The sequence below is a fragment of the Aethalodelphis obliquidens genome, unplaced genomic scaffold, assembly GCF_003676395.1.
Source record: "Aethalodelphis obliquidens isolate GAN/ISIS:26980383/991018 unplaced genomic scaffold, ASM367639v1 scaffold17, whole genome shotgun sequence".
NCBI classification, from domain to species: Eukaryota; Metazoa; Chordata; class Mammalia; order Artiodactyla; family Delphinidae; genus Aethalodelphis; species Aethalodelphis obliquidens.
The window spans coordinates 21,821,529-21,848,054 of record NW_020837961.1 but is presented as its reverse complement, the minus strand read 5'-3'; the positions used below and the strand labels follow the sequence as shown (position 1 = coordinate 21,848,054).

The window sequence follows — 26,526 nt, the reverse complement described above, 5'->3', positions numbered from 1 at the left end:
GCCAACCGTGCACATGGGTTCCCTTTTCTCCACCTCCTGGCCGGCACTTGTTATCTACTAGGTGTTTGATGACAGCTGTTCTAACAGGTGTGGGGTGTCTCTCATTGTGGTTTTGCTTTGCATTTCCCTGATGATTAATGATGTCGAGCACCTTTTTGTGTGTTCTTTGGAAAAATGTCTGTTCGGTTCCTCCGCCTATCTTTAATTATGTGTTCTGTTTTGTTTTTGGCTATTGAATTATATGAGTTCTTTTTATATTTTAGATATTAACCTGCATGACTTCTTTTATCATAAAAGCAGAACCATGTTCAGAAGAGGGCAGAGAGGACAGGCTGAGGAGAGCGGTGAAAGTTTCGAATAGGCACCAAAGAAAGTGGGTAGAGTGCTTATTATCAACTTTTGAAAGAAATAGGAAATTCCAGTGCTTGTGAGGGACGGCCAGTATTCCAGTAGGAGTCTGCATGGATGCTGGCTCACCTTCAGTCATTCACTTGGGAATACCTTGGTAGGAAAAAGTCTGCCTGATTTTTTTTTCCAGTTGATGCAGGAGTGCCTTCTCAGTTTCCCAGGGTTTTTTGGTTAGGGTAGCGTAATAATGATCTGCATCTAACTCTTTACCTCCTTTCATACAATTTCTGAGTTTCTTCCAGAACCCACTATTTCTAGAAAGCATATAAATGCTCTGATAAATTTATCACAATTACAAGGAAAATCTTTCCCACTCAGAAAAGTTACTTCTAACTCTCTTCTCCTAATATAATTTTACTCTATTTGCAAACAATAACCAAGTTTGATTGTTATATAACAATTGTTATTGACGTTCCTTAGCAACCACTTTCTATTACAAATATCCCTTTGTTAAGAGATGGAAATCCCTTATTTAAAAAAATTTACCGAAGTCATAACCATTTAACATTATTTTCAAATCTTTATCTAACTTTGAAAAGTTGAGTAACTCCAAAGAAAATGTAGCTAATTAGAAATGCCTTTAGAGACTGTGCTATTAAATGAATTGGAAACATAATTTTGTGTACCACTTTTCTTAGTTAATTAAGTGTTAGAAAAGTTTCAGCACTGATTACAAGTCTAGTCAACTTCCTGAAATAATTCAATGTTTTAAACAATTAATTTAATCGGGTTTCTGTGACATACAAAAATATTCTCTGATCACGTAGGTTGATTTAGGTTTGCACATAAGATTAAAGTAGTTCCGTTTTACAAAATCTGTTCTATTTAATTTCTGGCAGGGACTGTAGGTTTAACAACTACCTAACTTGAACAACTGCATTTAGCTTCTAATAATAAATATTTGGAAAGTGAGTTCATGTTAGTAAATTACTCTTGAGTTCTACTGAGCTGATGCCTATAAAACACCTTTCTTTTGGAGGTCAGGAGAATCTCTGTTAACTCTCTATCAGTGTGAGAAGGTTCTTTCTCTGTTCAGCTTGTTTGTTGGCAAAGTTGATGACATATGAATCTGGATAATAATTATCTAGTCAATAAGGAAGAGATTGAAACTAAAATGATCACTGACCAAAAAAAAGTCTGTTATTTGCTGAATTTTACTTATTAAATAATTGAGAGCTTTAAAGGTTGATTTTCGTGAAAAGTTAGTAAACAATTAAACCGCAGAGGAATATTGGGATTTTATGACAATCTGTGCAAAGAAATAGACTAATACCGCATTCTTCATCTTTTAGCTGGTAAAGATGACATATTGCTTTTCTGTCGCTACATCTCTACAACAGATGCTCCCAACAGCTGGGATTCCAAGATTAGTTTGTCCAAAATGTGAAGGCATGTCAACCAACCAAAGTATTAAGTTGACCCAGTTTTTGTGGCTTCCAGTAATTATGCTGTTCTCTAGAACACTGTGATTTAACTTCAACATTACTACACTGACGGGTTTGGGACTAAATCTGCCTACCCTCATTCAGTAATTGTTAAAGAAAAAAGATACACTTCTGATCTTTTATATTTTGATCCATTCCAGCAAAGTGCAGGACTAAGAAAACTGTTGTTATTATTTAGCCGTATCCCAAACCCATTTTTCAGTTGAACTACATTTGTATATCAGGCAACGATTCCGCATCCAGATTAGCCACTTAATTTCCCTTCTTCATGTTGTAAATGTAAATCAGATTTAAAATTAGTTTCCATTCTTAAGCTAGGAGAACATTTGCTATGTATTATTATGGCAAAATGTGTTTATGTCACATAAGCACAATAGATGGTTCACATTAATCCATATACATTTTCAGTCATTTCATAGTTTATAGAAACAATAGCACAAATTCAGTAATACTTATGTCAGACATCCTCGGAATAAAGTCTCTGTACAACCTGAAAAAAATTGTGGTTTCTCTGTAACTCAGTATTCCCGAAGATTGAATATTGGAATAAGACTTACATCTTTCTGGTATGTTCTTTACCAACTTCTCACAGTTCATTTTCTACTACACCTTTCTCTAATGATGTGTAGAACAAATATGAATGTTTCAGTTTGACAGGAGTATTGATAGAGCTATTTATATTGTCAACGTTGGTAGCAGTGAGCATACATGGCTGCAAAATATTACTCTTAAGGACAAAACTTATCTAGCCGGTTTCCTCCTCCACAAACAATCTGCAGTGATCTGTATTCTCAACTTCTCTTGCCAGATTCTGTCTCCATCTTAGACCTTACCTCTAGGGAAGATAGTTAAGGTCATGCATAATGCAGAGGTACCTATGCAAATTCATATTCCAAAGCAATTCTGTTCAGTTCTCTGGCTGCCTAGAATTATGCTATGTGAAACCATTGACCTGATCTTAATAAGAAGGAAATAAATCATTCTCATTGTTTAAAAGTAATGAATTCTTATAGACAACTGGTTACTAATCTGTGATTTATCTTTTCTAAAGCAATACCTTATGACTTAGTTACGTGAATCAGTAAAATGTCCACTAAAATAGGGCCATTTATTTCCAAATTTTCTGTTATTGATACACAGATAGAGATGTATGTATATATACATATGTATGCATTCAACTCCAAAACATTTTGTATAATAAAGCTTTTTTTTTTTTTCGGTGTGTGGGCCTCTCACTGTTGTGGCCTCTCCCGTTGCGGAGCACAGGCTCCGGACGCGCAGGCTCAGCGGCCATGGCTCACGGGCCCAGCCGCTCTGCGGCATGTGGGATCTTCCCAGACCGGGGCACGAACCCGTGTCCCCTGCATCGGCAGGCAGACTCTCAACCACTGCGCCACCAGGGAAGCCCTAAAGCATTATTCTTGCACCCCATGATCACACAGCCTCGTGAACGCTGAATTATAATCAGTTGTTTATATATCTGTTTCTTCCATGTGCTCATCAACTTTATAAACTCCTAAAGGGCAAAGACAGTGTTGTGCTCACTTTTGTGTTTATGTGCAGAGCACTTGCACATAAAAGGTACCCAATACTCCTCTGTAGAATAAATTAATGACTTTGAAATTTCCCCTCAAGTTACTATTCTTGTCTACCTTCTTATTTGGCTGGAAACGGAACAATTAAATTTAATATAACTCTGCACCATGTCAGGTACCTTTTCCTCCATTAGAATTCATGAATTTTTTGGAGGATTTTCTTTCTCTCTTCCAGTCAAAAGTACCCAGTTAAATCCCTCTCTCCTTAGTGGATATTTCCCAGAGTCATAATCAACCCTGAGGTGACTGTTCCAAGTCATCTTCACAATTATCCTCAAACATAGAAAGTGGTGAAAATTCAGGATGGACACAAAACATCATCAGACATGACCAAAGTTAAGAACATGATGAGTTAAGGCCTCCAGCAGCTTCCAGAAACCCAGTGGTGGTGATTTTCATTTTATTTGATTATTCATGTGCCGATTACAAAGAGCCCGGTTACACAGAAATAATTTCAGATGTTTACCTGCAAATATGAATTGGAAGCAACTATCTTCCCCTTGTCCCAGCTCTTTCTTTTTCCTTCCTACGTCACGCCTAATAGGGTTGCCTTGTTTTGTTCATCTTGCTATGAGGAGGGGACATTGAAAGCATCTATTCTCCCCATCAGAAAGGACAGGGAGAATTAGGCCAGTTGTTCTCTGTATGGCAATGACAAGTGTTCCGGCATCTGTTTTCCTGATGGATGGGAAACCCTCCTGACCTTCTCCAGTCCATTTCCCCCAGGAGAAATGAGCTCCGAATACTTTTCTGATATTAAAGTCCACGAAAGGTGATTAGGCAAAGTTCACTACTGTCAAAATGTACAAATGTTCTATTCCAATAAAGATGTTAAAAAAATTTTTTTTAATAAATAAAGAGAAGAAACCCCAAAGGAGACCTTTATGGGCATGCGTATTCATGAAATCCTACCAATTTCTAGATTTTCCCACATGCAATTAATACATTCACCTTCAGCCCCCTGTTTTATGGTACCTAATACAGTGTTTTATACATACCAGTTCAATGTATTTTTCAGAATTAGTCAGAATAAGTGAACGGATGGATTTGCTTAATCAGCAATTCATCTTCCAACTCAAAGTAGTGTTTTTAACAGAGATATTTTCTTCTTATTCATGAAATGGTGATTTTCCTGTGGTTTTATAATGGATCGTATCATCTCCCTTGGATACTTTGCTGATTGTTACAATGCCTGGTTCAGTGTCAGATAGTTTGATATGCCTGTGTATAATGATTATGCAAAATTGCATACACACACTTTAGAAATGTATGATTACATTTAAATCAAGTGCCTTTAAACTTTAATACATTCTGATGTGAATAGTGAGATATTATTCCTAAGTAGACATTTTTGAATACACCAAAGTTAATGAATAGTTAAAAGAAATGCCAAGGTCTATACAGGCAGACTATTGTCTTGCTATATCAGGGTACATTCAGTGAAAAAAAAAAAGTCAGTCCTGGAAATTGGTTGCATGCAGCCCGCTCACTGATGTCAGATAATTCAGCCAGTTGTACGACTATTTGATGGTGTGTGGCTGACACGCAATTACCAATTTAAAATTAACATCTTTAGTCAATCAATGATTTATTTTTATTTATTATTAAACAAAAGCTTTATTTCATATTTTCACTGAATTGAAAACTTTAGCTTGATGTGACACATATTAGGGTGAACTCAACCATTCAGAATATGAGCTTAATTCTAACTTCAATTTGAAGATACATGTGCTAATACTTCTTATAGTTGTATCTTAATTTATTTCTACTGCTAAGTAGCAGGCTATTAAGTCAATCAACCAATGTTAATTAAGCATCAATAATGTGAAGCAGTGCTATAGGTACTTGGGGGAAAACAAATTAAACATCAGAAATGGATCCTGACCTCAACAGCCATATCATCTAATTCAAGTGAATGGCCAGCACTCATAAAACAAGCAGAGATACTATTGAAAGGTATTCCCAGAGCAGAGGTGGGTATGTGATACACGTTAACAATGTCAAAAGTATTAAGAGAGAAGTTATGTGAAGGTTGAAGAAGATGAAAAAACCATTTCTTCCTTCCTTTATTTTTCTTCCTTCCTTCCTTCCTTCATTCCTTTATTCGTTCTTTTATTAACTATCACCTGGTAAGTACTATGACCTGAGGATAAAAGGATGAATAAATAATAGGCATTTCCCTCATAGAGCCCACTGTCTATTAGAAAGAAAATAAAAGTTAAGCAAAGAGAGAGTAGCATGAATAGTTCTTGGAAAGGGTGAGAATTTGGATTGATGGAAGGTAAGGGAGAAGGCACTTGAAGCCTAAAAAGCAGTATATGTCGTTAGAAATATTAGTTCCTCCAAGGTTTCCTTCATATCTTTGATGTTGAGCACTCAGCAGGCAGGTAGCAGATGCCCAGAAAATATATGTTGAGCTAATCAGCAGTATGTTTCTAGGACAGCAAGGAGACTGACCTGGATGAAGCTTTCATTTTGAAGACTAAAGAGAAATATGTAGAATTATCTAGGTCGACCCAACTACAGAGGTGCCTCTAGGCTGAGAGAAGAGTGAATACTTGCTGCAGTACTAAGCCTCCTTTTGATCAGAGGAGTGATGGCATGAGCGTGACGATCAGTGAAGATGAAGTGTAGACCTGATCATGTGAGAGCTAATCGTATGGGTCTGGGCAAGATCCAAACCAGGGACTGTGGAGAGGTCACTGCTGGAGAAACAGTGGCTGACCATCTGTGTCCACTCGTGTCACTAGGAACTGAATTTCAGAGTGAGGCCAGCAGTGTGTTCGTTGGGAAACCAAGGTCAGGGATTTTTACATGAGTAGGTGGATGAAATTAAGCAGCAGGATCAATAAGAAGCAAAGGTTGGGGAATCTCACTTAGTTCTGATGGATGCCACATATCTGGCTATATTTAGTGGACATGATGTATGTGTATGTTTATATGTGTGTGTGCAGGTATGTGTGTATTATGCAGCTTGGGCCATACGTGTGCCAATTTGGACCATAAAGTATTATATGTACAACTCCTTTCACCTAAAAGTCTGGGTAAGGTTAGGATTCAGAGAGCAGAGCTATCAAGCTATGGAAAAAGCAGAGGTTTGCAGTGTGGAGGAACCAGGCCAGTATAGTGCAAATTGCTCTCAATCAACTCAAAGATAGACTGAAGCTTCTTTTTAAAGATGAGATCGGCCTTGTTAATTTCCTAACTGGTTCTAATCAAAGTGTTCGGAAATTGGTAATGACACGTGACGAATTGTGCATGGAGATAAAATACAACAGGGCCCTCATATCAGCTCTGGTTTAGCCTTTTTACATTCTTGCTGATCAAAACTTGTCCCTAGAAAAGTTGATCAGCTAAGCATTGCTGAACTTTTTTTTTTTCTTTTTTAAAGTTAACTGCTGATCCAAAGCAGTCAGGTTGTCTCTCGATGCCACCAAGCTCATAAACGTGTGACATGCTGAGTAAGCACCATATTCCCTGCCCTCGTGGCTCACTCTGCCAGGTGTAACGGCCCCCTGGCTACTCCTGGCTACGTCCATCAAATGTGTGCATCTACCGCCACTGGGTTTGACCTGCATGTTAGCTTAGGTCCTAACCCAGAAATAAATAAGAACCAAGATCAGCACCTGACTCAGAATGGAATAAATATTGCTGCTTATTCCCCACTGACTTTTGCCTTCATGGCTGAGCCAAAGTTGACAGCCACTTCACCTTCGAGAAGTTGGGTTGTATTAAGGTCAAGGACAACATTAAGCTCCATTTAATAAAGGTTAGACTTTAACCCACCAATTTTCCATTACTTCCTTCAATAGCAGGCTAATGACTGCTGTTTGTGGCGGGGCGGGGGGGGGAACCAACAATCTTCTTTTCTGCTAGGCTGTTGTTGTGTTGTTTTATTTGGTTGTTATTTTGTTTTTGTTTCTAAACCTTTCCTGTGGCTGAGGGGCTAAACAGAATCTGGAGACTGATCCTTCTTCCCTGTCCTGAAAAGGGGAGGGGTTAGATGCACCATGGAGTGCGGCCACATTCTTACGCTTTGATTGTCTTCTCCCCCCTAAGCAGCCTTTCCTCTTCATGATTTTAGTAGGGAAGAAAGTTGAGTAGGTCCCAGCCATACCAGCAATCTAAACAAAAAGAATCTCCTAAATGCACTGACCTCATGAATAAAAAGTCATCAGAATGAGAATGGAGTTTCGCTGGTTATTTTCCTCCGTGCGTATGTTTTCACAGAGATACTATAGAAAGTGGCTTGTTTAGGATAGACGTCAGATATTCAAGGTACATCTTCAAGAATCTTTGCCTACCCATTTTTAGCATCCTAGCTCCAAAATAATTATCTTGCTTGGAATTAATAATAATTCATAATTATCTCCTGCAAAGTGAATTATCACCTTTCCTCCCTGTAACGCACTCCCTGTTTTATATCCCAGGCTGATGAATGGATCTGGGGCCTTGATGCTAACACTGTCCTCTATTAATACTGGCCACTTATGTCCTTTGACCCAAGCTGATTGATCCATTAGCCAAGTGATTGCTCCATCCGTGATTACATGATACTGTTGTTTTCTGACTTAAGGGGACATGGGACCAGCCTGTCCTTTTTCTAGAGTAATCTCTTAGTTCAGAATTTGCCATTGGGCTCATTTTCAAATCTCAGATAACCAAAACCTAATCTTACTCCTGTGAGGTGACACACACCTATACCTGGTCCTTCCTGGGCTCCCTCTCCCCAGGCTTCCTCTGTCTGGCTTGTCCCCAAAGTTCTAGTAATTTCATGAAGAGCAATTCCTACTGGGTACCAGAATGCTGTGGGAAACTATAGGGGAAGAATCAAGTCTTTGGAATCAAAATGGAATTTCTAATCTGCCACTTTAATATTGAATATTATTCAACATCTCTTACCTGAAGTTCCCTCATCTCTAAAAACTAAGTCAATAACATTGACCTTATGTGATGGTTTTTGAGAGTTAAGTTAGCTAATGTTCATATACCAGTTGAATGTAAATAGCAACCCTCAATCTGCCTTTGGGTTGGAGTCCTCTCTGTCCTCCTCCATCCTTTGCTCCCTCTTTATCTCTCTCTCTGCCTTTCTTCCAGGCCTTCTGCAGTGTAGTGAGGACACAGCTCTCAAATGAGTCATAGTCAAACGTGAGAGACAGAAAAGTAAATCAGTGACTTTACTTTGTTGATGCCATAAAAGAGAAGGAAGCAGTGTCTGGCAAAGCTCAGTGTTCTCTCACCACTAGCTCGGCAGGATCTGATCTCCAAAACACAAAGAACAGCATGAGTCTGCTTGAGGTCTGCTGCTCCGTGTGCCTCCAATAGAGTATTTGATTATGCATGAATCATGTATTAGTGTTGCATGAGAAACTGCTCTATTTCCCCAACAAACATACTCCCAGCTCATGTGTCCTCCAAGCATTTTCATGACTTAAATGTTTTGCTACCATTTACCACATAACCCTTTACTATATGATTGTTGGTTTTGGTCAGTGAACATGCTTGACTTTGTTCCTCATGCCGATAAAGATGCGTCTACTGACTGCAAAGGTTACTTTTTCTCCCAGTGGAATCCTGTGACCCGAGGTATCTATGAAGGAAGAAGAACAATGTATAGGAGTAGAATGTAAAATCATCTTCTTATATACCGTTATGTTCACAGTCTTCAAAGATGTGATTAAGAGCAGTGATCCATCCCTTATATGCTTTACACAAGAAAGACAGCATGCAATACTACTCGTCTTTGATCAAAATAAGTTCCTTTCAACGTGGGTAACAGAAAGAGAGTTGAAAACCTATCTCCTATACAAAGCTAATCTGGAAAATTAAGAGAAAACTTCTCCCCTTTTTCCCCTCAGTAGTAGAGTTTATTCCCAGTATTAGCTAGAGAGTTGCTTCATTTTTCAATTTAGGAGCCTGAAAGATGCAGGTGATGGTGGTGATTAAGGCATATTCAGAATGGGAGCCAGTTCGTTTGGTTATATGGTCTGGAATATAGACTCCTCACCAAATTCCAGTGAGTGATGTCACGTCCTCAGCTTGCTTGCCATTCTCCAGCATTTCCTCCCGGAAGTAATGAGCTTTTTAGGTGTCAGAGGTTTCTACCTCATTTTCTCAGACAATAGGCAGAGAATCATGTAATTTATGGATACGATTGCTTTAATTAATAGCAGAGGAAAAGTGCTTTTAATTCTTTGGCGGAAAGGAGATCTTCCTTTAGGGGAAAATTGTTATGATTACTTGTGTTTAATAGCATACTTTATACTCAAGATTACAGGGTTATAAAAAGCAAGCTTGATTCATTTAGGAAAGCCAGCAAGGATAGGACGTGATTTTGCCAAACTGCAATAATTTTACCAAGCACTTTCATAGATACCATGTCATTTGCCTCTCACTGCAGCATGGCGAGGTAAGCAGGGCAAGAATCATCATTCTAAACTGTAGATGAACCAACTGTAGGTCCCCAGAAATGAGGTGGTTTTCCCAAGGAATCATAGGTAGCATGTCACATAGGTGGACCTTTTCTAACTTTGGATGTGCTGTTTTTCTACTAAACCCTCTTTCCCCCTCAGCTTTAGTATGCATGTCTGTACACCCCCATATTTGGTTTAATGTGGTTGAATTATTCAACTTAGCTCAGTCTTTACAAGACAACCGTCACATAATCTAAATTCAAATGTAGTTCTTTCTTCCTAGATTACTCCTACCCAAAAGTAGTTTATATGTTTACAAACTAACAAAATTAACTTAGCTAAAAAAATACATTTCAGTAAAAAAAATATAAACCTCTAAGAAAGTAGTATAATTGCATATTATCTTTGCACTAAGCGCTATTCTAAATGCCTGAAATAGCTCTGTTACAGAGAAAACACCTACTGAAAGATTCCTTTATGGCAAAATGCAGGAAAAGCACTAAGACTCCATTTGGTTCATATGCAGTGATGTATTAGAGAGGGTTCTCCAGACAAACAGAACCAATAGGAAATTATTTATATATATGTACATAAGTATATATATATACATATATGTGAAGAGTTTTATTAACATTTATTGTAAGGAATTAACTCACACAATTTTGGAGCCTGAGAAGTCCCACGATCTGCCATCTGCAAGCTAGAGACCCAGGAAAGCTGAAGGTGTAGTTCAGTCTGAATCTGAGGTCCTGAGAACCAGGGGAGCCAATGGTGTAGATTCCAGTCCGGGCTTAAAAGCCTGAGAATCAAGAGCACCGAGGATATGGGAGGGGGAAGGGTAAACTGTGACAAAGTGAGAGAGAGGCCTGGACATATATACACTACCAAACGTAAGGTAGATAGCTAGTGGGAAGCAGCCGTATAGCACAGGGAGATCAGCTCCGTGCTTTGTGACCGCCTGGAGGGGGTGGGATAGGGGGATATGGAGGGTGGGAGGGAGGGAGACGCAAGAGGGAAGACATATGGGAACGTATGTGTATGTATAACTGATTCACTTTGTTATAAAGCAGAAACTAACACACCATTGTAAAGCAATTATACTCCAATAAAGATGTAAAAAAATTTAAAAAAAATAAAAAGGAGACAAGAGATTTACTAACTAAATGTAACACATACATCTTATTTTGATCTGGATTTAAACAAATCAGCTATAAACAAAAACAAGTAGAAGAAACTTGGAAACTGACTGGATATAAATGATATCAAAAAATAAAGGTTAATTTTTTAGTTATTAAAAAAAGAAAAAGAGCACCGAGGGCAGAAGATTGATGTCCCAGATCAAACAATTAAGCAGAAAGGGTCAAATTTCTCTTTCCTCTACCTTTTTGTTCTACTCTGGCTGTCAGTGGATTAGATGATGCCCACCCTCATTTAGAGGAAGGGGGCAAAACGCTTTATTGAGTCCACCAATTCAAATGCTAATTTTATCTGCAAATGCTCTCACAGACACACCCGTAAAGTAACGTTTGGCCAAATATCTGGGTATCCTGTGACCCAGTCAGGTGGATTCATAAAATTAACCTCACAGATAGGGAGTCAGTGCCTCCATCTGAATGATGTGGAAAGAGAAGCAAGAAGGGAAGCCAGGAATGATTGGCTACCACGATGATAACTATATTAAAATCTTTCTTCTTAAAAATAGAAATTTTTATGACTCAAAAAAATCAGTGTTATGTGTTGCCCTTGACAGAAATGGTTGCTAATCAGAACTTAGGAAGATTAGTGACCAGTGACCGAGAGGCTCCCTAGTGGTAGGGGCTGCTTCTTAGACTTACATCAGCCAAAGTGACTTATTATGCAGATGAAGCACATAATATTGAGTAGAAATTCTCATACTTAGTGTGGTCAGAAGCACCTGAAGAGCTTCTCGAAATTTCAACTTAGAGCTCCCAACGGTTCTTTTTTTTTAATTTAACTTTTATTTTATATTGGAGTCTAGTCGATTTACAATGTTGTGTTAGTTTCAGGCGTACAGCAAAGTGGTTCAGTTATACATATACATATATCTGTTCTTTTTCAGATTCTTTTCCCATATAGGTTATTAGAGAATATTGAGTAGAGTTCCCTGTGCTATACAGTAGGTCCTTGTTGATTATCTGTTTTATATATAGTAGTGTGTATATGTTAATCCCAAGCTGTTCTGACTGACTTGTGGCATCCCGGGAACTGCATTTTAATTCTCTAAGTCATTCTGTTAGAAGTGATCTGAAGATCACAGTTTAAGAACTTCTAATACCTAGAACAGTCAAATCCTTAGAGACAGAAAGTAGAGTGCTGGTTGCCAGGGATGGGGAGAAGGAAGAATGGGAAGTTCATGTTTACACGGTACAAAATTTCAGTTTGGGAAGATGAAAAATTCCTGGAGATGGATGGTGGCGATGGCTGCACAACAATGTGAATGTACTTAATGCCGCTGAAGTGTACCCTTAAAAATGGTTAAAATGGGGCTTCCCTGGTGGCGCAGTGGTTGAGAGTCTGCCTGCCGATGCAGGGGACACGGGTTCGTGCCCCGGTCCAGGAGGATCCCACATGCCGCGGAGCGGCTGGACCCGTGAGCCATGGCCGCTGAGCCTGCGCGTCCGGAGCCTGTGCTCCGCAACAGGAGAGGCCACAAGGTTAAAATGGTCAACTTTGCCATTATGTATATATTATCACAATAAAAAGAAAAATAAGAAGTTTGAATGCAAGCGGCGGTCATTCTTTAAAAATATTGGTGTATCTCTGCTTTCTTACTAAGTATTGATAAAGAAAATAGACATCTCCAGCGTAAAATGTTGTAACTGGTGCTCAATTATGGATTCATGCCGTTCGGTAGTTCATCATTGCTTTATGACAGAGGAAAAATAATGGACTAAATAAAAAGGTTCACAACACTTAAATTATTCTTTATTAGGAGAAAGTAGATTTCTTGTCTATCCATAATTTGGCCAAATTAATGGGGGTATTAGAGCTGCTCAGTCTGCATCCTTATGATTTGTTCCTCTACCTGCTGCTCTCAGGTGGATTCATCTGATTTTGCCTGATCTCGGTTTTGCAATAAAAATGTGTAGTGATACTCATGCTCTTTTCAGGATAGGGTGTGGGCCCACGTGGGCAAGAGCCTGAACTGCATTATTGCTATGGTGGATAAACTGATTGAAAGAGACGGCAGCGGTGAAGGAGACGATGGCAGCGGCAAAGATGGAGAAAAGGGCCATTCTCTGGGGGACTCCGTCATAACTCATCCACAGGGTAAGGAATCATTTTTTTTCCGGTCATTGACGAGTAACCAAAATGAGGAAGCCAAGATACAATGGGATCGAAAAAGAGGAGTCAGCAGTGCCTTAGATGAAAGTGCTGATAGAGTGTTTTTCCACTGCCCTGGCTGGGGTGATGGAAGGCTATTTATCAAATTGCATCACAGTTGTGTTTTCAGAACTGCTTGCAATGCTCGTTTTTGTTTTGTTTTTGCTTCATAACAGCCCTCTTGAAAGGAGAACAGTGTTTTCTTTTAAAGAGTCTGACGTAGTTTAATCTACTTTTACACATTCCTCCAAAATTGTATTAGGAAGAAAAACAAGCATCTGAAAACGCTTAGAAACTTTGAGGGATCTCAGGACACAGTATCTCAAAATGGTTCCTGAAAAGAAGTCGGTATGATAAAAATGTTCCTTGCCTTATTCTGAGGAGTGATTTTGTGAATTATTTCAAAAACATATAAGAAGTTTTAATTCTGTATAAGAAGAATGTTTTTGTGTGTTATTCCAAAGACATATTTTCACAGGGTCTAGACTTTCATGGATATATGTATATGTACACACACACACAGATGCATACATATGCATACACATGTGGGTGTCTAGTCTCTGTAGATAGACACACACACACACACGCGCGCGCACACACACACACACACACACACACACATATAGAGAGAGAGAGGGATACTTTCAAATGTATGGCTTATTGACTAGCAAACATGATAATTAGAATTTTCACTACAGTTGCATCCCTATAAATGGCTTCTTTTGTTAAAATTTTTCGTTAATTTAATTAATTTTGACAACAAAAACTAAGACAGATACCTGCATTTCTCTATGATGGTAAGAACTGCTCTTAGAGTGGTCCCAGCTAGATGCTTAAGTGTTTGGAAAGAAAAAGTGTTGCCCTATCCTCTTCTTCCAAAATCTGCTTTTCTTTTTCCTTAAGGAAAATGAGTCATAATAAAATGTGGATGCTTATCAAATTCAATTTGTTTTCTCAATTTGTTTTCCTGATTTTTCATTACTCACATTTTCATCAGGAGTTTAATTATGGGAAACATCAGTCTTTCATCACCTGATTAACAGTAGAACCATTTCCAAATCACTTTTGTAAACAATGGCTTTCTAAAGTTTGCTTACTGTAGATGGTCCTAATCCTCTAGAGTACGGTTATGTAGGTAGAAAGTTTACACTGGTGTTCTTTATGTTCTACTTGATCTAACTGTATATGGGGATTTTAAAAAAATAATATCAGGTTTTTTTCTGATTTTCTATAACGTTTTAAAAATAATATCAGTTTTATTAATGAAACTAGTCCAGGTCCATAACTTTACATGAATCAAAATGAAAGCCTGCCATAACTTACGTCAAAAGGAACTAGTATACTTCAATGTTCTTTAATTGAATATTTATTGACCATCAGTGATGAGCCAGACACTGTGCTGTGCTCTGGAAAATGAGGCAAAGAAGCAGAATCCATATTAGTGACTTGTTTTGTCCATTGATGGGTGTTCAAGGCATAATAATCTTTAGTAAGATTAAGAGATTAAGGGATACTGAATTTTGCCACATCTTTTGGTTTTCATGTTCCCCAAAACTTCTCATTGATGAGAATGGAGTTCCAAAGTATTTGAAATTATGCATTTATTCATATCTTATATTTTTTCAGAAGATTGTATCTGTGTGATCAAAGTTTCCAGTTAAAAAGTAAAAACATTTGGTAGATAAATCATCTGTAAAATTAGATGAATCACCTTCATTTGAATGTAAAGCATTGTTTGGATATAGTCTAAAACCAGGTGGAATTTGCTCCCAAAGTAGAATTCACAACTTGATCAGCTTTGTAGGTGGTTAGAGTCAAATTACAACACAGTGTCCTGTAACTGATTTTATTATTTCTATTTTATTATCCATGTTTATTTCATCCGTTCTTTTTTGTGTCAGAAACATTTTTAGGAAACAAGACACTATTTAAATGTGCAAAATAAAATCTATACTTTGGTCTCAAAATTATTCAATATAGTATTATCAAATAATTCTAAGTTAAATCTTTTGTTAACATTTTATGTGTTAGACGATTGTGTATAGTACTTACGTTTTGGCAAGGATAGTGGTACATAAAAGAGGATGCTTAACAAAGATAAATAGACGTCAAGTATACTTAAAATATATTATGGATGTTACTGCATATTTGGAGTGGGATTGATTAGCTCAGTCAGTTATTTAATAACAACTTTTTATTAAATAATAAAAATAATAATGTTTATTATTCTTATTTTACTCTTCCTCTTAAGGTTGGGAAAAATCACTTTCAGTTTCTACCCATAAAACAATGCAGTTAAGAAATTAATACATAGTGGCTTTCTGAACTAATATAAAGCAAACAAGCTGAAGTCACATATTTACCTATACTACTCCCCCCAAACTATTTCAGACAAAGATATTTGAGATATACATTCACTAATGATATGTGCCTCAATTTACCTGTATTTCAAAATTTTATTAGAAATATTAATTTTAAAAATTTGAGAAGGAAAACAAATAGGATTGCATACGATTTTTATTTCCATCAGACATTTGAATATATCTTGTGTTTATACACACACACACACACACACACACACACACAGAGTAACCAAACTGGAGTGCACAATATAAATACAGATGTACTTCTTGATATCCTGCATGTCATTATATTATGAGTATTTCCTGATAAATATTCTCTGGAAATAATGAAATTATAATGACTGTAAACTAATTCATCAAAAGAGAAACCATTATTTTAGATATTTAATTATCATAATAATGCTACAATTAACATGTAAGCATCTTTGAATATGTAAATCTTTAACTACATCTCAGAAATTGTCCCCTAAGTTAGATTGCTACAAGTGGAATTATCTTGTAAGGAAGAGTTACCCCTTCTCTCCAATGTAGTTATTTATACAATTACTTGTTTATATCAGTGTGGACTTGTGAATAATTTTATTCTTTGGTTTATAAGCCAATAGTGTTATTATTTATTTTGGGCTCCAATTGTTCTAGAGTTAGCTCTTGGGAGCTCTCAGTGGCCTTTTGACAGCTTCTGCTGCTACAGGCTACATACTTTCTTACTTACTTTCTTATGTTTTTATTCACTCCCTTATTCTCTGGTATCATGAGGGACTTACTCTAGTCTGATTTGTATTTGCCCCAACTCTAGGTTCAGCTATTTTCCAAGGAACCCTGGTTTCTTTTACTGGAGAATAGCATTTAGAAACCAACATTTGGGTGGGTTGGGACATTTTGATGGTTCTTTGTAACAGTAGGTACTCTTACCAGCAGTACCTGTGAACACTCTTTTAACTTCCCAGCCTTAAATATTTTCACTGATGTCATGCCATTTGGGGTGAAAAAATCATATTGTAATATCTGATTATTTGTGACTTGACATTATATAACTTAATACTATATTTCAAAAAATTATTTTGGTAATTAAATCCATTTCTTCAATAGCACCAAATTTATCCCCAGCCCATAGCTGGGGTGGAAAATCATTACATTCTTTTCCTTTTATGGTTAATTAATAAATTGACTCAGTGAGTGATTTGAGTCATCTAGAGTTCACTGTTCTATATAAGGTGCTAAATACTGATAGAGATTTGCTGTCACATCATTTATTAGTGATTATTTTCCTCACATTTGATTAGTTTTTCCTTATAATTAAGTTCTGCAGATATTTTGAATCAATTTTAGTCAATACACTAATTTTGATCAATTTCTGATCATTTAATCAGTGGATTTAGTCAAATTTTTTCATGTGCTTTTGACTATTGTGTTTTATATTGGGATACATTTTTTTTAAATTTATTTATTTTTTGCTGAATTGGGTCTCTGCTGCTGCGCGCGGGCTTTCGCTAGTTGCAACGAGCAGGGGCTACTGTTCATTGCAGTGTGCAGGCTTCTCATTGTAGTGGCTTCTCTTGTCGCGGGGCATGGGCTCTAGGCGCGCGGGCTTCAGTAGTTGTGGCACACAGGCTCAGTAGTTGTGGGTCGCGGGCTCTAGAGTGCAGGCTCAGTAACTGTGGTGCACGGGCTTGGTTGCTCCACGGCATGTGGGATCTTCCCGGACCAGGGCTCGAACCCGTGTTCCCTGCATTGGCAGTGGATTCTCAACCACTGGGTCACCAGGGAAGCCCTGGTATACATTTTGAAATCTCATAATTAACCTTTAGACAGTCAGTTTTTCTTTCTTTACCATCATTTTATTTTTACATTATAACCATAATTGGTGTTTCTTTGTTGGTTAAACAGATGGTCTTCTGAATTGTTGCTACATTTATTCACTTTTTTATGTTCCTCTATAACCTGCAGATATTTCTCTTTTCAAGTTGCAGATTTTTATTCTTATACTGTATCAATATAATAATGTTTTAAACCTGTAGTTCTGAAGGTATTTTTGTTTGTTTTAGATCCAGGATTTGGCAGTATATCTTACTTCATAAATTTGGGACTTACTACAGATAGTGCTGAGAGAAGTAAAACTTTCTCTACTGTTCTGAGCACAAAAAATAGAGTAACTGTTCCAAACTCCCATGGCTTATATATATTCCTATATTTTCTTAATAAACAAGATTGTCCTTTTATTCTTTTGTACACTTAAACATACTTATAAGCATCTTCTGTATGTGTAGTACCACATGCTTTCAATTTCATAATAAATCGAGGACTCAACGATAAAACCAGTGAATTTAGAATCTTAGATTTTGATGTGCCCTTAAGGATTATGTAATTAAACCTCCTAAATTATGTTAAGACGCTTATCTGTAGTATCTGCCAATTTTCCCCTAGCCTGTGATACACATCTCCACTGATAGAAACCGTTTTTTATGTCCTAAAATGGCACACTCCAGATGTTGATCTAAATACGTTTTCTTTAATTTTACCCGCTAGCCCAGATCTAATCATTTACAACAAACGGAACAAATTTACTTTCCTTTTTGCACATTATAGCCTAACATATCTGAAAGCAACCATCATGTTATTTTTTGAATTGCCACTGTTTTGGTCATTTTTCAAAGGTTTAGCATCAAGTGCAGAGTAACACAGGAGGACCACTTCTCTACTTTTAGATACTATTCTATTATTGATATCTAAGTTTACATTTGCTATTTTGACAGTCGTATCTTACTATTAACTTCATTGAAATCCATAAACCCTGCTAAATTGGACCTATCCTTCAGGCTTCTCAAAATTCAAGTAATATTTAAGCACCACTCTGTGCTAGACATTGTGAAATATTAGGAGCACAAGGAGATTAAGACACGGTCTATTTCAATTCTCCTGAAGAGATTGGTGTCTAAACCCACAACAGTAATATAGTACACTTTTGAGTACATGCTAATAAATACCTGTTTCTTTCATCCATCATATCTACTGCCCTACCCTACTCAGGTTTATTTTCTTCACATCTTGGAAACATTTCCTGTCCACTCGCAGAAGTAACAGATAAAATGATGGGAAAACAGAGATAAATGCATATCCTTGAGGCATATTACTAAGAATTGTATGCATTGAAATACACTTGTTAATCACTACTCTTTGGGGTTGTGTGTTGATCCGGCTATGTATTGACCCATTTGTGTTATTGCATGGCCTGTATTTCTTTGTTTTTCACACAGGTGTCATGAACTGCCCTGTGAAAGGCCAAATACCCTATGTCATTGAATACGTTTTTCTAATCTACCTAGCTGTAAGCCCTATCAGAAATGAGATGAAGTTCCTGTGCCATAATTTTCCCAGATGAGCCCATGCTGGCTTCAAGTCATCACTGCTTCCTCATACAAAGGAGATAAACATCCCTGGAGATCACAGAATTAGTTCACGTACCACTGGTTACTTTCATGTTCCTTGATTCTCACGTTCTTCCCCAATTCATAATTTTCTTCTAACTGGCAGGCACATGCCTTGCTTGGGATCTGAGAATTTATTTTTCCCCCACATCTTTTAGTTTATCGCTGCCTGCCTCCAGTTAACACAATTGTCTGGTAACTACCAAGAATTTATCAGTAATTTATCACCAATTATCCATGACTAGCGAATGCCAGAGATCAGTCGTCTGAAAAATTCCCCTCCCCGTACTCCAAATAGGGACAAATCCAAGGTTTTAGCAAATCACATTTTTTAGCAAATCTTTTTTCCTATCTTTACCTTTGGTTGGCCAGAGTAGCTATCTTCCTAATACACCTGAAATAAGTAATGAATAGAACAATTAATCAGTTGACACAATTATATCTAAATATATCTAAAACAGTTCATGGCGTTAAGCCTTATGGCTTAACATACCAAATACATGTTAGTTGGAAGACAAAGAGGAAGATCCTTTCATTCAATTGATAGATATTATTTGAGCATCTATTCTATGCCAGGCACTGTATCTAGAAATACACTCAGTCATCGTCGTATTCTTGCAGTCTGGTGGCTGAGCAACTTGTATTTGAAAGGAGATACACAGATTTTTCCAAAGACAGCATCTACAAGATAAAGAAAGTGGAAGAGGAAGTATCCATTTGGGAGTCTTCAGCAGATAGATAGATGAAACTGGATAAAATGAAAAGAGAAAGAGGAAAAAATAAGCATAATCCCTAATACAGAGCCTTGGGGTGCGGAGATTGCCCTCGGCCGAGGAGTAGGAAGCACCAAGGGATGAAAATCAAATGCAACTTGGAGACCAAATGAGGGAAAAGAGAGGAAATAGTCACCTTAATAGTTAAAACTGACTGCACTCGCATTTCTGTGACATGCACTTTGCTAAGCTTTCCATCCCTGCCTCCCTTCCAGACAGAGTGATCCCTGATTGAATTTGTCAGAAAGAACTGGGTCTGCAGAATAACTGTTGGACGAGGAATGCTTCAATTTTAAGAGCAGTTTTGCATGTGTTTACTTGCCTTTATGTTTGCTCTTAATATCTTGATGAATGATTTCCCAGGTAGTCATAGCTAATGCTTCACTTGTTGGTTACGTTTTCTCCTTATCTTACAAGGCCCTAAATTCCCAGACTCCCACTTGCCTCTTCAAGTGCTTTGCCATCTCCTTCATGTCACCCTACGTCAACCTTCCTGATCCAGCCACACTGGACTCTTTGGAGAGCTCACCTTGTGCTTTTCAATGCCAGGCTTTCAAATGTTTGCCCACCTCTACTGTCCACAGGCTCAGTCTGCACATCTTCTGGGGCACCTTTTCTGATCTTTCAGACCAGAGTTGGCATTACAAGCGGGGGACCACTTGCACAGAATTCCTCAGTCAGCAGGACCCTTTGCTCTGGGTTTAATGCTCTATGGTCACCATCTTGCCTTTTTTTTTAATAGTGTTAGCTTTGTGTTATAAGTAAATAATGGGCAAAGAAGGCTATGCCTGGAACTTGGAGACTTGGGTCATCTCCACTTCTGTCTCCCTGGTTCTCCAGTGCCTGCCTAGCTTCCCCATCCTTGTCCCAGTCCAGTGACCATCTCCCATTCCCACCCTCACCTGCTAAGGGACCTGGGTGTGAGTGCTGGAGAGTCAGGGTCAGTCTGGGTGCCTTTGAAGCTCTTCACGCAAGCATTCCCATACCCAAAGGACTATGACCTGAAAGAGTAAATAGAAATCACCATGATGGGCCGAGAGAGGTACCACTGAGGAAGAAAGAAAGAAAGAAAAAAAAAAGCTTGTTTACTGCTTTTTGAACCAAAGTCTCACAATTTTATTTTTCATTGGATTCTGCACATGATGGAATCATGCTTTCTACAAGGGTTGTAAGTACAAAGGCCCACAGTCATCGTGCAGGTTAACATGAACGAGTCAGGTGAAATTGATGGACACTGGAGCAAACTAGGAAGTAAATGTCCCTACAAAGAGGGCCACTGCTACAGCTCTAGCCAGTCATTCCCATGGGGGAATCTGGACCTAAAGTTATTTACCACATCTTCTGATTTTTCAAGTGACTGAATTTTTATATAAAATATCCCAATTTTTTAAAGGTTGATAATAGATTTTTTAAAAATTATTACAATGTGAGAAAGGCCAAATAAAATGCATTTGAGGGCCAAATGAAGCTGTTCACGGGCCACTAGTTTGCAGCCTCTGTATCTCTGATTTATTGGTAATGCTGTTTTATTTTTTTTTTTTTTTTTTTTTTTTTGGTAATGCTGTTTTAAATATTATTTCCCCTACTAGTCTTGGCTCTGTGAGAAAATATGCCAAGTATTTTTGATTTGCTCTTGAATCTCCAGAGCCTAACATGATTCTTGGCAAGTAGAGCCCAACGCATAGTCACCTTGATCTATAACTGCTACCAGACAAGAAATGCTTAGGTTTTCTTGGTATTATTGACTATCTTCAGTGTACGTGCATATTTATGCATACATGCTTGAGAATCATTATATCCTCGAACTTGCACTTAACATTCCTGGAGTCCATGAATTTCTACACATGAATGTTTAGAATTCCATTGGGAAAGAAACATCAATGAATGAGGCTTTTTTAAACTCACAGGTCAGTAGGTGAGACAACTTTTAAAATACACTTACAAGTTAAAATTAAAACGTGGTAAAAAATAAAAGATGACACAAAGATTTTTATTATAAACTTAGAACTCCAATAATAATTGTACCCTATGACATTGTTGAACATTTAGTCTTATCAGAAAATTAATGTTGTTTCCCTTAAAAATTGTGCCATGAAATATGATGTAACAAAACAACACTTGACCCAGAGCCAAGATACTTGGCAAGTCCACAGTTTACTAATTTGGCTGCATGACCTTTGACACATTGTTTAAATTCTCTGGACCTCACTTTCTTTGTTGGTAAAATACAGATCATCTGCAAATTTTTAAGGTCTCTTCCAGTTCTGAAGTTTTACGATAATAAAGATGTCACATTGTTATTATTTTTTAACATCTTTATTGGGGCATAATTGCTTTACAATGGTGTGTTAGTTTCTGCTTTATAACAAAGTGAATCAGTTATACATATACATATGTTCCCATATGTCTTCCCTCTTGCGTCTCCCTCCCTCCCACCCTCCCTATCCCACCCCTCCAGGCTGTCACAAAGCACTGAGCCAATATCCCTGTGCCATGCGGCTGCTTCCCACTAGCTATCTACCTTACGTTTGTTAGTGTGTATATGTCCATGACTCTCTCTCGCCCTGTCACAGCTCACCCTTGCCCCTCCCCATATCCTCAAGTCCATTCTCCAGTAGGTCTGCGTCTTTATTCCTGTCTTACCCCTAGGTTCTTCATGTCTTTTTTTTTTTCTTAAATTCCATATATATGTGTTAGCATACGGTATTTGTCTTTTTCTTTCTGACTTATTTCACTCTGTATGACAGACTCTAGGTCTATCCACCTCATTACAAATAGCTCAATTTCGTTTCTTTTTATGGCTGAGTAATATTCAATTGTATATATGTGCCACATCTTCTTTATCCATTCATCTGATGATGGGCACTTGGGTTGTTTCCATCTCCGGGCTATTGTAAATAGAGCTGCAATGAACATTTTGGTACATGACTCTTTTTGAATTTTGGTTTTCTCAGGATATATGCCCAGTAGTGGGATTGCTGGGTCATATGGTAGTTCTATTTGTAGTTTTTTAAGGAACCTCCATACTGTTCTCCATAGTGGCTGAACCAATTCACATTCCCACCAGCAGTGCAAGAGTGTTCTCTTTTCTCCACACCCTCTCCAGCATTTATTGTTTCTAGGTTTTTTGATGATGGCCATTCTGACTGGTGTGAGATGATATCTCATTGTAGTTTTGATTTGCATTTCTTTAATGATGTTGAGCATTCTTTCATGTGTTTGTTGGCAGTCTGTATATCTTCTTCCGAGAAATGTCTATTTAGGTCTTCTGCTCATTTCTGGATTGGGTTGTTTGTTTTTTTGTTATTGAGCTGCATGAGCTGCTTGTAAATTTTGGAGATGAATCCTTTGTCAGTTGCTTCATTTGCAAATATTTTCTCCCATTCTGAGGGTTGTCTTTTTGTCTTGTTTATGGTTTCCTTTGCTGTGCAAAAGCTCTGAAGTTTCATTAGGTCCCATTTGTTTATTTTTGTTTTTATTTCCATTACTCTAGGAGGTGGGTCAGAAAGGATCTTGCTGTGATTTATGTCATAGAGTGTTCTGCCTATGTTTTCCTCTAAGAGTTTGATAGTTTCTGGCCTTACATTTAGGCCTTTAATCCATTTTGAGCTTATTTTTGTGTATGGTTGTAGGGAGTGATCTAATCTCATACTTTTACATGTAGCTGTCCAGTTTTCCCAGCACCACTTATTGAAGAGGCTGTCCTTTCTCCACTGTACATTCCTGCCACCTTTATCAAAGATAAGTTGTCCATATGTGCGTGGGTTTATCTCTGGGCTTTCTATCCTGTTCCATTGATCTATGTTTCTGTTTTTGTGCCAGTACCATACTGTCTTGATTACTTTGTAGTATAGTCTGAAGTCAGGGAGCCTGATTCCTCCAGCTCCTTTTTTCGTTCTCAAGATTGCTTTGGCTATTCGGGGTCTTTTGTGTTTCCATACAAATTGCGAAATTTTTTGTTCTAGTTCTGTGAAAAATGCCAGTGGTAGTTTCATAGGGATTGCATTGAATCTATAGATTGCTTTGGGTAGTAGAGTCATTTTCACAATGTTGATTCTTCCAATCCAAGAACATGGTATATCTCTCCATCTTTTTGTATCATCTTTAATTTCTTTCATCAGTGTCTTATAATTTTCTGCATACAGGTCTTTTGTCTCCTTAGGTAGGTTTATTCCTACATATTTTATTCTTTTCGTTGCAGTGGTAAATGGGAGTGTTTTCTTGATGTCACTTTCAGATTTTTCATCATTAGTATATAGGAATGCCAGAGATTTCTGTGCATTAATTTTGTATCCTGCTACTTTACCAAATTCATTGATTAGCTCTAGTAGTTTTCTGGTAGCATCTTTAGGATTCTCTATATATAGTATCATGTCATCTGCAAACAGTGACAGCTTTACATCTTCTTTTCCGATTTGGATTCCTTTTATTTCCTTTTCTTCTCTGATTGCTGTGGCTAAAACTTCCAAAACTATGTTGAATAACAGTGGTGAGAGTGGGCAACCTTGTCTTGTTCCTGATCTTAGTGGAAATGCTTTCAGTTTTTCACCATTGAAGATGATGTTTGCTGTGGGCTTGTCATATATGGCCTTTATTATGTTGAGGAAAGTTCCCTCTATGCCTACTTTCTGCATGGTTTTTATCATAAATGGGTGTTGAATTTTGTCAAAAGCTTTCTCTGCATCTATTGAGATGATCATATGGTTTTTCTCCTTCAATTTGTTAATATGGTTTATCACATTGATAGATTTGCATATATTGAAGAATCCTTGCATTCCTGGAATAAACCCCACTTGATCATGGTGTATGATCCTTTTAATGTGCTGTTGGATTCTGTTTGCTAGTATTTTGTTGAGGATTTTTGCATCTATGTTCATCAGTGATATTGGCCTGTAGTTTTCTTTCTTTGTGACATCCTTGTCTGGTTTTGGTATCAAGGTGATGGTGGCCTCGTAGAAGGAATGTGGGAGTGTTCCTCCCTCTGCTATATTTTGGAAGAGTTTGACAAGGATAGGTGTTTTCTCTTCTCTAAATGTTTGATAGAATTCGCCTGTGAAGCCATCTGGTCCTGGGCTTTTGTTTGTTGGAAGATTTTTAATCACAGTTTCAATTTAGTGCTTGTGATTGGTCTGTTCATATTTTCTATTTCTTCCTGATTCAGTCTTGGCAGGTTGTGCATTTCTAAGAATTTGTCCATTTCTTCCAGATTGTCCATTTTATTGGCACACAGTTGCTTGTAGTAATCTCTCATGATCTTTTTTATTTCTGCAGTGTCCGTTGTTACTTCTCCTTTTTCATTTCTAATTCTATTGATTTGAGTCTTCTCCCTTTTTTTCTTGATGAGTCTGGCTAGTGGTTTATCTATTTTGTTTATCTTCTCAAAGAACCAGCTTTTAGTTTTATTGATCTTTGCTATTGTTTCCTTCATTTCTTTTTCATTTATTTCTGATCTGATTTTTATGATTTCTTTCCCTCTGCTAGCTTTGGGGTTTTTTTGTTCTTCTTTCTCTAATTGCTTGAGGTTCAAGGTTAGGTTGTTTATTTGAGATGTTTCCTGCTTCTTAAAGTGGGCTTGTATTGCTATAAACTTCCCCCTTAGAACTGCTTTTGCTGCATCCCACAGGTTTTGGGTCGTTGTGTCTCCATTGTCATTTGTTTCTAGGTATTTTTTTATTTCCTCTTTGATTTCTTCAGTGATCACTTCATTATTAAGTAGTGTATTGTTTAGCCTCCATGTGTTTGTATTTTTTACAGATCTTTTCCTGTAATTGATATCTAGTCTCATGGCGTTGTGGTCAGAAAAGATACTTGATACAATTTCAACTTTCTTAAATTTACCAAGGCTTGATTTGTGACCAGAGATATGATCTATCCTGGAGAATGTTCCATGAGCACTTGAGAAAAATGTGTATTCTGTTGTTTTTAGATGGAACGTCCTATAAATATCAATTAAGTCCATCTTGTTTAATGTATCATTTAAAGCTTGTGTTTATTTATTTTCATTTTGGATGATCTGTCCATGGGTGAAAGTGGGGTGTTAAAGTCCCCTACGATGAATGTGTTATTGTCAATTTCCCCTTTTATGGCTGTTAGTATTTGCCTTATGTATTGAGGTGCTCCTATGTTGGGAGCATAAATATTTACAATTGCTATATCTTCTTCTTGGATCGATCCCTCGATCATTATGTAGTGTCCTTCTTTGTCTCTTTTAATAGTCCTTATTTTAAAGTCTATTTTTTCTGATATGAGAATTGCTACTCCAGCTTTCTTTTGGTTTCCATTTGCATGGAATATCTTTTTCCATCCCCTTACTTTCAGTCTGTATGCGTCTCTAGGTCTGAAGTGGGTCTCTTGTAGACAGCATATATAAGGGTCTTGCTTTTGTATCCATTCAGCCAATCTGTGTCTTTTGGTGGGAGCATTTAGTCCATTTACATTTAAGGTAATTATTGATATGTATGTTCCTATTACCATTTTCTAAATTGTTTTGGGTTCGTTATTATAGGTCTTTACCTTCTCTTGTGTTTCTTGCCTAGAGAAGTTCCTTTAGCAGTTGTTGTAAAGCTGGTTTGGTGGTGCTGAACTCCCTCAGCTTTTGCTTGTCTGTAAAGGTTTTAATTTCTCCATCAAATCTGAATGAGATCCTTGCTGGGTAGAGTAGTCTTGGTTGCAGGTTTTTCTCCTTCATCACTTTCAGTATGTCCTGCCACTCCCTTCTGGCTTGTAGGGTTTCTGCTGAGAGATCAGCTGTTAACCTTA

General features: G+C 37.5%; 1 protein-coding gene across 3 annotated transcripts in view; it reads left to right on the top strand.

The window, feature by feature from the left end:
* INPP4B (inositol polyphosphate-4-phosphatase type II B) overlaps positions 1-26,526 on the top strand; it is a 493,426-nt gene that overhangs the window by 367,735 nt on the left and 99,165 nt on the right. For all 3 annotated transcript variants that reach the window (XM_027117065.1, XM_027117067.1, XM_027117064.1), the window contains one exon: positions 12,993-13,152. In XM_027117065.1, coding sequence (XP_026972866.1) covers positions 12,993-13,152 — 160 coding nt within the window. The remainder of the gene's footprint in view (positions 1-12,992; positions 13,153-26,526) is intronic.